The following is a 15786-nucleotide window of genomic DNA, read 5'->3' on the forward strand; positions in this document are numbered from 1 at the left end:
CAGAAAATCAGTCGTGGGATGTGGCGTCTGTGAAGAAGGGTAAGAGACGGATCTGCGGGACGAGCACACAAATAATGACGAAAATACCTTCTTTTATTTTTGAGACAGGAGTGGAAGGTATAATCCCGCATCCAAGGCCGAAATGGAGGCGTATAGAAGCCCAGATGGCAGGCAGAAATCCAAAAGATTAATAAATCAAACGTAAACCACCACGCATTAAGGCACCCGAACAAACTATACGGCAAGCATGCAAAACCAGATCAAGAAAATGGATGCGACGGATGCATAGAAAAAAGAACAGAAATAAAAACAATAAATGGTAGGGACAGCGACACCTAACACGCAGGAAAATCCGCTTTTCCAGCAACAATCCGTAGAGTCGCAAGGAGCTCGTACACCAGCAGGGGAAAGAGAGGGAGGAGGAAAAAGAGAGAGCTTCCTTTTTCCAGGCAATCAATTAACGGGTACAAAGTTTTTGGCACTTTTATGGCTGCATTCACCTCCGCGCGAAGTATGCCAGTGTACACATGACCGCAAGTGATGTTCTTGACGCCGAGTGCGAGGGTACGCTACCGGGATTCGCGGGCGGCGTTTTGACCTTATGAATAGTCCCTGGTCCCTGTTACTGTTCCTTGCGTAGTAGGGTATTCGGATTGAAATGTGCAGTGTGCATCCGCCAGCGCAGCGCCCACCCACACAGACATCAACCTGTGTTCGAGGATGAAGCAGTGACGGCGGAGAAACTAGTCCAGCGGGCGCTAAGTAGGCAGCTTGGGGTAGAATATATTTATGCCTCCTGTTCACTGGCGCTGCTGCTGATCCGAGGAAATAACGGAGGTTATTGGTTGTCTTGGTGGTTGGCGAGAAGGTTGATGCATTTAATCATCATCGACCATACTGGTATTCTTCTTCGTCGGTGGTGGTTGGTCGTAGATTCAGTTTGCGGCTGTTGGGGAATGATGGTATCTTCACGTGATGATAGCTTAGTTCGTCGAAAAATTTCGCTCCCGCAGAATCCCAAGGGGGAAAAAAGATGTAACGCAGTTTGGGAAGGCAATTCAACGGAGCAAAAGGAAAGCGAGAGTGCACTCAGTATTGGATGGTCTTTCCATATCCTTCTATATTCTCAAATCTTGATTTCGCGTTGTTCCATCCATCATGGCGGCTTCACCCTAGCTATCAAAAAGTTTAACCGTTTCAATACGGGGCGCATTTGAGCTCGCACATGTGCGCGCTCCTCCAACCTTTCCACGCCTCGGATATTTCCTTCTGTTTCAATTGCATTTGGTTTGGGTTTAGCGGTCTACCTACCCCGCCATGGCACCATCTGCAGATACAGAGTGGTCGATCGAGTACGACACTCTCCGGCGTGAACGGTTATTCCGGCATCCCCCCAAGGATCACACTGCATATCCGTCTCTCGCAGCATCCATCCGGCCTCATATCGATTCCTTCAATGCCCTATTCGATAATAACAAAATCTTAGAGGCTGCGCTAAAGGACATTGGCACCAAGTCATTTCTAGACGGAGATGCGGAAACACAGGAGCAGAAGCGGGTTAGGCTGGATGATGGGAGAAGGAGCCCCCGAAGAAACAAGCTCTCAGTGCGCATTACGGAACTGTTTCTTGAGAAAGCCATGCTTCCGGCATCAAACAAATTTAGCACACGGAACAGAGAAATTTACCCTTCTGAGTGTCGAGAGAGACATGCGACATATCGCGGCAGATTAAGAGCGCGATTAGAGTACAGGGTCAATAATGGCGAGTGGAAAGAATCTGTCAGAGAACTAGGCCAGGTCCCAATCATGTTAAGGGTGAGTTTGCAAAGCTAGGTTTCTAGAAGCATATTGTTGTTTCTGCCGTTTTCTCTTTCGTTTTCTAAATTGATATGAACAACTGAATTAAACTAATAAAATTGTGGTACAGTCCAATCGGTGCCACCTCGAAAAGTGTTCGCCGGAACAACTTGTCCAACGAAAGGAGGAATCTGAGGAACTTGGCGGCTATTTTATCGTAAATGGGAACGAGAAGCTCATTCGAATGCTGATTGTCGGAAGGCGGAATTTTCCCATGGCCATCATTCGTAGCTCCTTCACGAAACGCGGCCAGACATATACAAAATACGGTATTCAAATCCGTTCCGTTAGGATTGATCAGACTTCCCAAACCAACGTTTTACATTACCTCAGCGATGGGAATGTGACATTCCGCTTTTCTTGGAGGAAAAACGAGTACCTTGTCCCAGTTGTGATGATATTGAAAGCACTCGTGGAAACGAATGATCGAGAAATTTTCGAACGGCTAGTTGGTCGTGAAGGGTCTGAGGGAATTAAAAACTCCTTTGTCACTGATCGGGTCGAGCTACTTCTACGGACGTACAAGGGATACAAGCTTTATGGAAGGGACGACACGAGAGCTTACCTTGGAGAGAAATTTCGGCCTGTTTTGGGAATGCCCGCAGACATACCGGATGACATGGTCGGCGCGGAATTCCTTCGAAAGGTCGTATTACCACACCTCGGTAACCAAAATGTGACCGAATCTCAAGACAATGATAAATTCAACATGATACTCTTCATGATCAGGAAACTCTATACCCTGGTGGCAGGAGAATGCGCTCCAGATAACCCTGACGCTGTCTCGAATCAAGAAGTGCTACTTGGCGGTTCTTTGTATGGGATGCTTTTGAAGGAGCGTCTAGAGGAATGGCTGAGAGCCTTCGGTCCCATTGCGCGTGACTGGAGTTTCAGGAATCAAAATGCACGATTCTCAGATCCAAGGTTTGAGAAGGAGTTCCTCAGTAGAATCGTGTCCAGGACGAATGAAAACATTGGTGGCGCACTGGAATATTTCCTCTCTACTGGTAACCTCGTCAGCCCAACTGGTCTGGACCTACAACAACCATCTGGTTATACCGTTATAGCCGAAAAGATCAATTTCTACCGGTTTATCAGTCATTTCCGAATGATACACAGGGGAAGCTTTTTCGCGCAGCTCAAAACGACTACAGTTCGTAAGCTTCTCCCTGAGAGCTGGGGATTCCTTTGCCCAGTTCATACCCCTGACGGAAGTCCGTGCGGACTTCTAAACCATCTAGCCCATAAATGTGAAATCGCAACTAGTAATTTGGATGTCTCTGGTGTCCCTCAAGTGATATCGGATCTCGGAGTGACCTATGAGTCATCCGTGTCTCTGGATGAAAGCGTGGCGGTCCAGCTGGATGGCCGGATTCTTGGTTACTGTTCCCCGAAGCAGGCTCGCATGATTTCTGACACTCTCCGATATTGGAAGGTTGCGGGCAATAAAAGCCTCCCCGTTGAACTTGAAATCGGATATATTCCCAATTCGAATCGAGGGCAATATCCAGGCATCTATATATTCTCCCAGTGTGCGAGGATGATGCGACCAGTCAAATATTTGCCGTTGGATAAGCTTGACTATGTTGGGCCGTTCGAGCAGCCGTTCATGGAAATTGCCTGCGTTCCGTCCGATATCATGTCCGGTATATCGACCCATGTGGAATTCGACCCTACCCACATCCTCTCGATTGTCGCTAACATGACTCCATTCTCCGACTTCAACCAATCTCCCCGTAATATGTACCAATGCCAAATGAGTAAGCAGGCCATGGGAACTCCCGGAGCATCGATAGAATACCGAACCGACAACAAACTTTACCGGCTACAAACTGGACAAACACCTGTTGTTCGAACCCCTCTCTATAATAGCTACGGACTCGACAACTTCCCTAACGGCATGAATGCTGTTGTGGCTGTGTTGTCATACACTGGCTATGACATGGACGATGCTATGATTATCAATAAATCGGCTCACGACAGAGGATTTGGGTGGGGAACAATTTACAAAACAAAAATATACTCCCTCGATGACAAGGAATCTCGTGGTCGGGGAAAGGCGAGACGAGAGGTTAGCAAACTCTTTGGATTCGCACCGGGCAGTCTGATTAAAGGAGAATGGCGACATGCTCTGGACGAAGATGGCCTCCCTCACATTGGCGCTCGTGTGACAGAAGGCAGCATCGTTGCCGCATGGCATACAGTCCGCTTCGACCCAGTATCTAACTCCTACACCAACATTGACGGACAAACCCACCTACTCAAGTACAAAGACACGGAAGAGGGCTACATTGACAACGTGCGCATTTTTGGCTCCGAAACGGGTGGTGACCCTTGTCAAGCCATCAGTGTTAAATTTCGCGTCCCCCGAAAACCAGTCATTGGAGATAAATTTTCCTCCCGCCACGGACAGAAGGGTGTCTGCTCCCAGCTGTGGCCTGCAACCGACATGCCCTTCTCTGAAACGGGCATCCAGCCTGACATCATCATCAACCCGCACGCTTTCCCCTCCCGAATGACAATCGGTATGTTCATCGAGTCCCTGGCGGGCAAGGCTGGCGCTCTCCATGGTCTCGCGCAGGACTCCACCCCATTCCGATTCTCGGAGGAACACACTGCCAGTGACTTCTTCGGAGAACAGCTCCGCAAAGCCGGATACAACTTCCACGGCAACGAACCTATGTATTCCGGCATCACAGGCCGTGAGTTTGCCGCAGACATCTACCTAGGCGTTGTCTACTATCAGCGACTCAGACACATGGTCAACGACAAATTCCAGGTGCGGACGACGGGTCCCGTGAATGCATTGACGGGACAGCCCGTCAAGGGTCGTGCGAAAGGTGGTGGTATCCGTGTCGGAGAGATGGAGCGCGATTCACTTCTCGCCCACGGCGCCGCTTTCCTCCTGCAAGACCGGCTGATGAACTGCTCGGACACCACCCGCTCGTGGATCTGTAGGACTTGCGGCTCATTCCTGTCGACTCAGGTTGCTGTTTCTAAGTTCATGGCGCCAAGTAAAAACCCAGCCATGGCTGCTGTTGCGAAGTCGTCATCAGGGCTTGGACGGCCGGGTGGTGCTATGGGCGCTTTAGATGGCGGTGCAGGCGTTGTGCGCTGTCGTCGCTGTGCGAAGGAAGCGGTCTTTGACGACCCCCGAGCTGAAGTATGGGAAGATGGAGAGGGGAGGAGGTTTGTTGGTGGAGATGACACGACGGTTGTTGCTGTGCCGGGCGTGTTGAAGTATTTGGATGTTGAGTTGGCGACTATGGGCGTCAAGATGACATTCAAGGTCAATAATTGAGGTGAAAGTTGACGGAAGGGTTTGGATAGTCTAAGAAATAATAAAATTTTATATTTCTAACCACTTCTTCGCGCTCTTCAGATCTGGCGAAAATATATCTTGCTGCGTACGATGGCGCATATACTTAGTTGAAGTTTTCCAGAATATATCAATCTTCAGATAATTTTTCTCCATTTTCCTCTTTTTTATGCGCTTGCCGCATTGTTCCCTTTGATGACATATTTGAATCAAAGTGGAACGGCAGAAAAGAATTAAATAGACCCGGGTTGTTATATACTGTCGCTCTTCATTGTATTGCGGGTATTTTCGGCGAATTAAAGACTTAATTTTAGGTTCATTAGAACACATTTGCCAAAGGTCATGAGCCGTGGCAATTCGATGGTGTACATCCACTTTTAGGCAACCTCAAGCAACCTCAACCTGGGACGGGAGAAGATGAAAGAAGAACAAGTTGCTGAATTCTACCGCATTTTATTTTCTAGCAAACTAAATGTAACACAAGTGGTAGAAGCAAAGGGAGCAAGAGCTCAATCTCATTAAAATAAAAAGGAGCAAGAGTCACCGAAAAATATCGATGCGCATTTACTGAATCGATCCGGTAACATTCGAAAACTCATTCTTCTCCAACTTCGTCTTCCAGAATATCGGATTGGTATCGCTGAAACCATGCTTCTTCCATCCTTCCTCCTTGACATGGTACAGATTGATATAACCACCGGAGTAGGCATCTCTGTGCGTCGCAGCAAGGATACTCCGGCTGCCCAGCTCCAACGCTTCTTCATCAGTTAAGTCATACCTGTATTCCGCATCTAGAACGCCGTATGCGAAGGTTTGGCCAGAGCCGACGCAGAAAAGGTTTCCAGCCAGTCGTGTTCCATCTGAATCGATGTAGTAGAGCGCGGGACCCTCTTGGGGAGTTACACCTGCGCACATGGTGCCCATGCTTAGTCCCATACCCTTGTAATTGTAGACGAGGTTGGCGAGGATCTTGGAGGCGGCAGCGACGGATATGCGCCGTTTGTGGCGGAGTTCGTGGAGGCGGCATTGCATGCCCAGATAGGCGAGCCAGTATTGACAGTCCTAAAGCACAAAATGCGGGTTGTTAGTTGCTCCTTTCTCCCTTGGATTGGATTGAGTTGTCCAGCACAGGAGCCGGCTGAATTATACAAGTAGAAACCAGTAACAACGGCAATGACGCGAATATGGGGCCGGGATGCAAAGAGCATGATAGTACATACAGCAGCACCACCAGCCATAGTCCCCAACAGACAGCTGTTGATCTCGATAACTTTCTTCACGGTCTGGCTGGCGATCCAATTGCCCGCCGTAGCTCTGGAATCCGTTGCCACAATGATCCCTCCTTGAAATCTGAAAGCAAGAGTAGTGGTGCCATGAGCAATTTTAATGGGGCAATCTGGGTTGCTATGGTCGTCGGTAACGGCTCGAAGGAAGGCGGCAGGCTAGATATATGGATAAAGGAGTTGTCAAAAGCGGATCTCCAAAATATGAAGAGCTGAAGACAGAGACAAATTCTCCTAAAACGTCACCGAGACTTACTTTATCGACTGGAGGAAGGGCGAATTTTAGAGATAGAGGCGGTAATGTCTCTGTAAGCTCTTGCTCTTCATCATGGGAGTAGCCTTCATGCTGGAACTTCGGCTGGGAGTATTGGGCGACGAGGGTGTCCATGACGGGCAGACAGTGAAGGGTTCTAAATAACGAAGCAACACAGAAATGAGAAGGAGAGAAGGAGAGAAGAAAGAAGAGATAATTAGTATACAGGTATCTAGAGTTGTGGTAGTTGAGTGTTGGAGCTTTGTTGAGCTTTGAGATGAGGTTGCTTGCCGTCGCGTCACAGCTGCCTGTATCACGTGACGTGTTGGTGACCGATACGCAAACAAGCTTGTATAGTGTCACAGGTAGCACCTTAAACTCGGGGGTATGGCCGAGTGGTCTAAGGCGCTGCATTTAAGTTTTTCAGGAAACTCTGCAGTGAACGTGAGTTCGCGCGCGTTCGAACCGCGCTGCCCCCAATATTTAATATACTTTTTTTCCTTTTTTCCTCTTTCTTCTTCTTTCCTTCCTCCTGTTCTGTACGGTTGGTTGTCCTTTCTGCCACCCTGCACTGATTATTTTCCCCTTTGAGCGCTCATGGCCTAACCCGCGTGAAGTATGCCATGACTTAATGATCTGTGAAATTTCCCATTGGGATGATGTTTACACTTCAACACCATTCTGTTAAGGATCCTGTCTCAAGTATCACTTGGAGTATTAAGACTATTATACGTAACTACGAGAAGTTAGGATGATTATTGAATAAAACATCGCATACGATGCCCACGCCAACGCGCCAGCAAAGAAAAAAAAAACACCAGCCAAAAACACTCGTACCATTATCGGTTTAATCGTATAGACTTCTTTCCCCCGAACCTTTCTTCAATTTTTGATCTCAGTCAATTACCTAGCTCATAATTCCACCAGCACGCACACGGATATAAGTTACTAACTATGCATTGATAAGCAAATGAAACGCAGAGCAAACGAGCCAACTAGCTACCAGCCGGTTCTCCCAAATTCCCCATCTTCCCTCATCCTCCTACGCGGGGACGGGCTGAGCCATCGAAGACGAAGGAGGGGCGTCCTTGTGATAAGAAGAAGATTCTTCCTCTTCATCGCCGTTAACGTGGCTAACAGGCATTAAATTTGTTCCCATATTCGCTGCGGCAGAGTGGATTGGCTCGAGACTGGGCTCCCAGCCTCGTAGATCCTGCTCGGCATCATTAAGGACCTGGCGAGCCTGATCCATTTGTTCATAGGCACTCCGGGTATCTCCGGGAACGAGCGGGGTGTCATCTAGAATATTGAGAAGACGACGACCATGGCGGGCGAGAATGATTTGCTTCTCTGCCCTTTCGATGGTAGCGGCGAGATGGATGTCAAATGCTTCCTTGAGCTTTTGACGGGTCTATATCGCCGAAAACACTTGATCAGTTGCTGCCAAGTAAATTGAACAGCTTCCAGGGGGAAAAACGGCGAGGGAATATCAGACTTCGATTGTGAAAACATACAATATTCGTCAACTGGGCCTCAGCCACCAACATCTGTGCCTCTGCCCTCACCAGCTCCTGTTCCAAGGTCACCAGCTTGGGGTTATTTGGATCCTTCAACTTCAGCTTTTGGATATCGTCCACAACACGCGTTTTATAGTCCCTGGAAGGCTGCACGGAAGCCTCCGTATTGCGAATCTGCTTCAGCACATTCCGGTAGTCCTCCAAATTCTGCGCGTACAGATCTTCCTGCTCACCCATTTCCGCAAGTAGCACGCCCATCTTGTCAGCTATGTCAGAAACGGCGAGATCGCCTGTGGATTCGCCCCAGTCAGATAGCTGCGAGGCGATGGAGACGCGGTCTCGTCCTGCATTCTCATAGGAGCCGATGGCATGGTTCTCGGCTTTGATAAGCTTGTAGAGTCTCCGGCATAGTTCGGGTTGCTGCGTGCCACGCAAGGTGGCCATGCTGAAACGGTGCTTGACAGGGCGATCCATGACCGTGCTTCTTTTGCTGCGAACAGAACTTGAGCGGTGCCTGTATGTGTGTTTTTATTTAACGTTTTGTCAGGCATATACAGCTTTTCCTATCACAAGGTCCTGATGTAGAGTAGACAAGAGTAGAGAAGGGGGAAGTTAAGTTTTTTTTGCTCACATTTCAAGCGAAATATGTTATATGAGTCGCCTTGCTTCTTTGATTGTACCGAATACCACGTATGAGATGGTGAGAGATAAATAGTTGGTTTTCTTCGTCCCGATCTGACCCCTTTTTCTCCGGTGATATGTATTGTACTGGGAATAAAACGTAGTGTGAGGTGAAAGACGCTCTTTAGACCAGCAGATTGACCACTGTAGCCACAGACTGCCAAATGGAATGGGGAAAGAACAAGTCATAGAGCAACACAACCGGTTTTTCCACCTTCATGGCTGCTGCCCTTTGTGCTCTATATCGCCCCCCCGTGATTACTTCTCGACGGCGGCAGAGTTCAATTGCATTGGCCGCTGACGTCACGAACAGATGCCACTCTAATGAAAGTGATGCGGATAGAAGCATTTGGTTCTGGGTTAGCAAATAGCTAATTTGTTGCCAGTGCATTGTGTCATATGGCTGATGGGTTGCCAACTGGGGTATCGTGCGGGAAGCCCTAATTCGAATCTGGGTTACTAGACCATGGGTTCCATGGCTTTAGTTTTTTTGCCCTTGAATTACTGGTATGAATACATGCAAAGTTGTTCAATGGGTGGAAATTAGATTTGCCTAAAGAATGGTGTTTTTGAATAACCGCCTGGTTCCGCTCCTTGGAAAAATTACCTTTTATCACGTCACATCATGCAGATGGGAGTAGAAATAATACGAAAGCAACCCACTTACATTCACACACAACCATAATATGATGCTAACCTGAATAAAAATGTAAAGAATGAAATTAAGTTACTCTACATAACATCTCTCCAGAAAAAAAAGCAGATCCAAGTTCAATTTGGCTACCCCGTTCATCCACCCTGTATCAATTGTCAAGAAAGAGCGCCCGTAACAAGTAGGAAACATTGGCCTCGAAACCGCCTCATTAAAACAAGCATAAACAAGTATCCACCAATGACAGTATATGCACTCACAGTGCTAGAATCAGTCGAAATTGAAGCATCGCAATCTCCGTGCGGAAAACGCAACCTTTCCAGGCAATTTATATTCCATTTTCGGTATGGACTTCCAAAATTTGGCTTGTGTCGACATGTTGAATTCGAATCGGCGGAAGCAAAATGTAGAATGCGCTGGTCGTGTCCTTCGAGAAACGTGTATACCTGTCCTTCCAGTCGTTCAATTTAGTATCTCTGGGGAAAAAAAGACCGGGCTATGTGTAGCGAGTACCAGGTAGCAAACAGTCCACTGTTCCTTAACGGTGCGGGAATCGGCACACCAACTTCGACATCTCCAGCACCTCTAACCCCCTCAGAATAAACTAATACCCGGCATGGGTAGGAGCGTAATCCACAAACTCTCCCATTCGCTCCCATTTCCCCCTCCTATCCCCGATAGCGTAGGCTTATATCTCAGCCTTAACACACAACCCCAGCATATCCGAGGCTTCCAATCAACATGCACACCTGCACCCCAAAATAGACGAAGGCCGGCACCTACACCTGTAGCTGGAATAGTATGGCAGTCTGCTCCGTGGTGGGCATCCGGGATAGATGGTGATCGGACGTGGACAAATTGGGTAAATAGTACATTCGGTCAACGGCCGGCTGCATATGATCGGGATGCGGCGCTCACACAAAAGGGAAGAAATGGGGTAGACACGAATGCTCCGGGAGGGATTTGTGTAGTAATAGCAGTCGCAGGACTTAGGGCAAGATGTATGAGAGTGCCTCGGACAGGGTTTGGGCCTCGGTTTGGGGCAAGTGCAAGGGGGAGAGTGGGATTTGGAGGAGGAGGAGCCTGAACTAGAGCTGGAGGAAGAGCTGGAGGACGAGCTGGAAGAGCTGGAGCCTGAGCTTGAGCAGGAACAGGAGCGACAGGAACACATTGCGCCTGCGTTCCAGAGAGATAAGGTTCTCTGCTGTTTTAATGCTTAGCTTCGCGGGTGATTTGCGACTTCAAGTACAGATTCGTCCGTCTGGTTCGCTTCTGAAGTATGTAATAGGTCGCCGGCCGCTGTTGTAGCTTTGAACCTTGGTAAATGCATCAGTTTTAGTACTGAAAAATGGACGATAATATTCTTGCGAATTTATGCATAAGTCCCAGCGCATCAGACTGGTCAGACCAAAGAATAAAGGAGAGGCGTAATGAGAAGGTAGATAAAAGATAGAGGGTATCCTGAGTAATGTAATATATAGAACTCAATAAACCTCACCTAGCACTCTTGAATCAAGCTAATATCGTCAATGCGTCATGATATTGTCGGTGATCAGCCAAGTAGAAACAACGGTATAGAGTTGTTTCACCCGTTTAGCCCCGGTCCCAGGGCTAGCAACCAAGAAAAAAAACCACCAAGTTCGCAGAAACAATCACCAAACTGGGCACACAGTGTGTTCTTGAAGATTTCGTCTCAAGGAAAATAGTAAGTTATGATGTTCAAATAGGTAGTTAGTTAATGAGCGAGAAGAGGTGAAGAGGTAATGACAGGAGAAGTTATAGGATGTTGGGAAAGTGGAAAGGACCATAGCACGGTTCTTGTCCATGTGCTATGCCATTATATATGAAGAGAGAAACCCGCGTGCGCACTCCATTCATTCGTTTCACTCGAGGCTCCCACCACCAGGACGCCTGCTCTGTTTGCTGAACATTATAGATGTTCTTATTATAGAGCTGTGGACGAAGTTGGTATCACATTGCTCACAAGCTGTAGGCAAGAGGTGTCCTCCTTCGTCCTTCGCGAATTTCATGGTAAGCAAAATAAGCACATGCCATGGGCAGCATGTCGCATCTCTTGCTACTTCCTGATATCAGCATATCAATCTGTGATCGATCGGAGAGTTGTAAGTTTAAGCCGCCGGCGGTAGAAAGTCGTCTTGTTGCCCCTCCCCAGCCACACCACCCTTGTACCTTTTCGCTGGGCCGTGAGTATGTCACCCTGCCTTTGGCACCCCGTCATGTCCGTCCTGCAGGTCCCATCAAACCAGTGTGGACTCTGTTGCTATGACATAAAGGAGGGTGTGGCTGCGTCGTGATGACAGCTGAGAGTAGTGGGTTGTGATAGGTGCATGCGGACAAGGCGGCGTTCGTGGGAGGTCACATGATACTTGTCACCAGGGACGAGGTTGCGATGAGTTCTTGAGGCGGATGATATAAGAGTAAAGGAAACCAAAGTAATGGTATCTAAATTCTAGGAATAGTAGATCAAAAGAGATCAGCGGGAAGCCTTTTTTTGTTTGAATAAAATGGTAGTTATATGTGTGAAAGTAAGAATCCAAGATCTATGCGGATAGCGCTTAAATCTGCCGCGCTGATGAATGCATCCTTATGACTGGCCGAATCCCATGCACCTACCACCAGACAGCCTATCATCATGGATCCACAGAATTATTCCAAAAAGCCCTGAGAGGGAACACGACGAGCAGGAGAAGCCGGAAAGTGCAGTAAAATAATACAGCAATGATGATATAAAAATGGAGGATAATGCAGATGGTTTATCAAGGCGAAGAAAATATCACCCACAGAGATAATAAAAATAATAAATAGGACGAAAATAAAAAAAAAGACCTAAACACCCTTTACCATCAACCTGTTCTTCTGTTGCGGGAAAACACAAGGTATATCAAATAAATTACAAGGAAAAGAGAGAAAGGGAAACAAGAGATCAAGAAAAAGCAAAAGAAAATGGACGAAATACTCCACATTTCATTCTTCATACTCATACAAAACGAGCATAATCACAGTCCACAACCAGCAAACCCTTCCCAATATTTAAATTTTGTTTAAAAAAAAGGAAACAGAAAATAAAATTATGAAATCTCTTCATTCTCATTTTCATTGTCCTGCAACTGCTCACGCTCCGCCTCCGAAGCATGAAAAGCTTCCCCAAATGCAGAATTATCGAGGTCTCCCATTCCCAAGTCGTCATTTTGCTCACCGTACGCCGCCAACGCATCGGCAGCGGAATCCAAATTGCTGAATTCAGCTGCATCGTCAAAATTACTTGTTTCTAGGGCGCTAGCTTCGCTCAGGTCGGTATTTGCGGCAGACTTTAGTCCTTGAAGCTCACTGACTGGTATGTCAGCTCCAGTTGCTGCTGTTACTGGTGCTGGAGCCGCTGCGCCTGTCAATTCTGTGCTCGTAGGGTGGTTGTAACCTCCTTCGATAGCGGAAACAACAGCGATACTAGCATCCTGTGGCGCCGCGCTGTCTTCCTTGCTGACGATCACCCATTCACCCGTTTGGTTTCCTGTGATGGTGGTGGCAGCAGCAGCATTCGCAAGCTCAACTCCACCCATTTCTACATCGCCACTACCATCTGGTTTGGAAGGCTCGGTGGGAAGTGGCAGCCCCGATGTCGATGGTGTTTGAAGGGTAGCGCCTGCTGGAAGAGCTGAAACCTTTCCAACTTCAGTCTGCTGGGTAGTTGGAGCAGCTACCGGGGTTGGCACCGGACCTGCTGAAGCAGCATGTGATGCTGACGGTTGTTGCTTGGAGTCAGCTGCTTGACGTAAGCTCATGCCGGCCTCGCCCATGTCAATATCTCCGCGAGAAGAATCACTAGTAGTTTCGGGCGGCACCACTCTTTTCTGAAGACCTCCTTCCTCAACACAGGAAATTTCTGTGACGCGCACAATCGATTTCCCCAAAGCTTTCTGGAGGTTGTTGATGATATCATCAACCTTCGCCTTGGGGCGGTTGTCGGAATACTCAACCGGAGGCGACTCCTCCCTCGTAGAAGTGTCTAAATGTCCCTCGACTCTCCAGAACTCGTCGCCCACATCTTCTGGGTCAACGTAAGCATCACGGAGAGCTAGTTCAGCTTCCTTCATGAGTGTAATTCGTTTCATCTTTTCCAGCCTCTTTGCGTGCCTTTCCTTCATTTCTTCAATCTCTGCAGCCACTTCAGCAACCCTGCGATTAACGGCATTGGTAAAGTCCTCTGCTTTCCCAGCTTCCATTTTCCCAATAGAGCGTGGCGTAGAGAGTTCCTTTTGTGGAAGAGACGGTCCTGTAGGGGCATCAAAAAAGCCTGCCGTTAAGGATTCAAGTTCTCCTTTCCGACCCAATCCTAGATCTACTGGTATAATTTGCTTCACGCTATAAGGAGAACCAAAAATTTCATCCATCCATTCGTGGTGATGCCGATATCTCATCTTGCTAATATCCCTTGGCGTAATAGTATCCAGCATGTCTCCTGTGGAGACCTCCTCCTCTTCTAAAGAATAATCCCCTGCAGCAGCGCTGGCCAAAGCTGCGGCGGTCGCACTGGCGCGGCTCGATCTTGAGGGTTTACTTTGAGGCCCTGGTAAGTTCTGACCTTGTTGTTGCTGGTAAAATGGGCCAGATTGCTGCCGGCCCAGCATAGGGTTTGCGTACGGAGCACCGTGTGGCATAAAGTTTTGTTGTCCTACTTGCGGGGGAAGGTTGATAGTAGGCCAACTGTTTCGGTCATGAAGCATGAACTCCTTGCGCACAAGCTGTCCCTGGCTTTGAAGGAAACGTCGTTGGGCAAGGATATTCTGCATCTGGGGGGTGACAAGAATGCGATTAGCGGGTATTTGATCCCCGGCGGGCGTTTTAGAGTAGTGAATTATCCATAAAGATGGGTCACAGGGAAGAACGTTCGCATTCGGGTTTTTGGTTGGCGTAAGGCGGTACCTCTTTCGGCAATGTGTAGCAATCTGTTCGTTGGGGGGATGGTATCCACAGCGCTGAAGATACAACTCCAGATTCTGTATGAAAATGAATGCATTAGAAGAAACCATCGAGACATAGGAGTGTTAAATTTGCATAACCTTACATAGCCTCTTATTTCTGTGCTGTAGATCTGCTCAGCGTCAGCCCACACATAACCATCGCTAGCGAAATTAGTTCCCAAATGATTCAGCGGCTGCCAAACGAGCATCACGGTTCCATCAGGCGGGCCATCAAGGAACATCCAATGCATGGTCTGTAGCTCTCGAACAACTTTGGGGGCAGAGATGAGGTATTCAACGGCGGTTTCGTGGGAGAGGTTGTTCATCAAGGGGTACCGATAACTCGAAACGAGGTGCATATGAGGTAACTAGGACCAGAATGTCAGTTTCACGGTATCTCAGAGTGACCATATCTCCAATCAGATACAAGATTATCCTACCAGTTGTTGAGGCACCCCTCCCGCAGGATCAGCCATCCTTGCGACTGCACCTTGCCTGCTCATTCCAGGCGGCTGTGACAACCTCACAAAATAAATTGGACGCTAGCCGCCCTGTGGTGTAATGATGTTAATTCGAGAAATCCTTTATGACCGACCTGGGAATAGTGTGATGATGATGCTTGACGCGGCCAACGCGATATTTTATGCGATAATGGAACTTGAAAGTAGTTGCTCCGTGCCAAGACCGCACCAGCCCATAAAGGTTAGATCATGGGTCATATGACTCCGCTTGGCATTCAATGTCCTTCAACCTTTCAATAGCCCTCAAAAGGCTAGAAATACAATATTTTATTTATATCTTGATATAATAGTATCACAATCTCTACGTTTTTCAATGGATCTGTGCAAAATCTGCAAATCTGCGGCATCTCCAGCCGTTACTTCCGTTTATATGCAGCCCAGGACTACTAGTTGAAGCAAATTAATGGGAAGAAGCTGCTCGCAGCCAGTTCACATTGCGTAGATGAACTGACACGAAAGTAGCTCATGTGAGCGAATATGTTCTGTCTGTTCCTGCAGTATATTTATATAATGACATGAATATGAGCAGGGCAACGTGAGACTACAATTGAGCAGTATTTGGGTGTACGATCCAGACATTCAGCGTTTTTGTCCAAGATCTAGTATTAGTCCATGGAAGCATTTACACTTCAAGGCATGAAAACGAATTGATCTTGAAAAGCCTGCTAATTTGGGAATACTCCATTTCGTCTCGTGCGGTTCTGTGGCTGTTCTATGAAGTTGA

General features: G+C 47.7%; 5 protein-coding genes and 1 non-coding gene across 6 annotated transcripts; 3 read left to right on the forward strand and 3 right to left on the reverse strand.

The window, feature by feature from the left end:
• Positions 1 to 1317: 1317 nt before the first annotated feature.
• Positions 1318 to 5330, forward strand: HCBG_06076 (DNA-directed RNA polymerase I; the record flags this gene model as incomplete). Its single annotated transcript, XM_045433125.1, has 2 exons — positions 1318 to 1815; positions 1928 to 5330. The coding sequence occupies 2 exons, from the start codon at positions 1318 to 1320 to the stop codon at positions 5156 to 5158; spliced, it is 3729 nt and encodes a 1242-aa protein (XP_045286293.1).
• Positions 5331 to 5740: 410 nt separating this feature from the next.
• On the reverse strand, positions 5741 to 6847 carry HCBG_06077 (proteasome component PRE2; the record flags this gene model as incomplete). The annotated part of the gene is made up of 3 exons (XM_045433126.1): positions 5741 to 6238; positions 6397 to 6618; positions 6716 to 6847. 3 exons carry the CDS (start codon positions 6845 to 6847, stop codon positions 5741 to 5743), a joined length of 852 nt encoding a protein of 283 aa, XP_045286294.1.
• Positions 6848 to 7093: 246 nt separating this feature from the next.
• On the forward strand, positions 7094 to 7191 carry HCBG_11049. Its single transcript has one exon. It is a non-coding gene; the product is annotated as a tRNA-Leu (tRNA).
• A 563-nt stretch (positions 7192 to 7754) lies between these two features.
• Positions 7755 to 8703, reverse strand: HCBG_06078 (sphingolipid long chain base-responsive protein PIL1; the record flags this gene model as incomplete). The annotated part of the gene is made up of 2 exons (XM_045433127.1): positions 7755 to 8123; positions 8227 to 8703. 2 exons carry the CDS (start codon positions 8701 to 8703, stop codon positions 7755 to 7757), a joined length of 846 nt encoding a protein of 281 aa, XP_045286295.1.
• Positions 8704 to 9908: 1205 nt separating this feature from the next.
• On the forward strand, positions 9909 to 10782 carry HCBG_06079 (uncharacterized protein; the record flags this gene model as incomplete). The annotated part of the gene is made up of 3 exons (XM_045433128.1): positions 9909 to 10000; positions 10187 to 10424; positions 10585 to 10782. 3 exons carry the CDS (start codon positions 9909 to 9911, stop codon positions 10780 to 10782), a joined length of 528 nt encoding a protein of 175 aa, XP_045286296.1.
• Positions 10783 to 12651: 1869 nt separating this feature from the next.
• On the reverse strand, positions 12652 to 15017 carry HCBG_06080 (uncharacterized protein; the record flags this gene model as incomplete). Its single annotated transcript, XM_045433129.1, has 2 exons — positions 12652 to 14577; positions 14982 to 15017. The coding sequence occupies 2 exons, from the start codon at positions 15015 to 15017 to the stop codon at positions 12652 to 12654; spliced, it is 1962 nt and encodes a 653-aa protein (XP_045286297.1).
• Positions 15018 to 15786: the final 769 nt, after the last annotated feature.

The sequence above is a fragment of the Histoplasma capsulatum genome (genome assembly GCF_000150115.1).
Source record: "Histoplasma capsulatum G186AR genomic scaffold supercont2.8, whole genome shotgun sequence".
NCBI lineage: Eukaryota > Fungi > Ascomycota > Eurotiomycetes > Onygenales > Ajellomycetaceae > Histoplasma > Histoplasma capsulatum.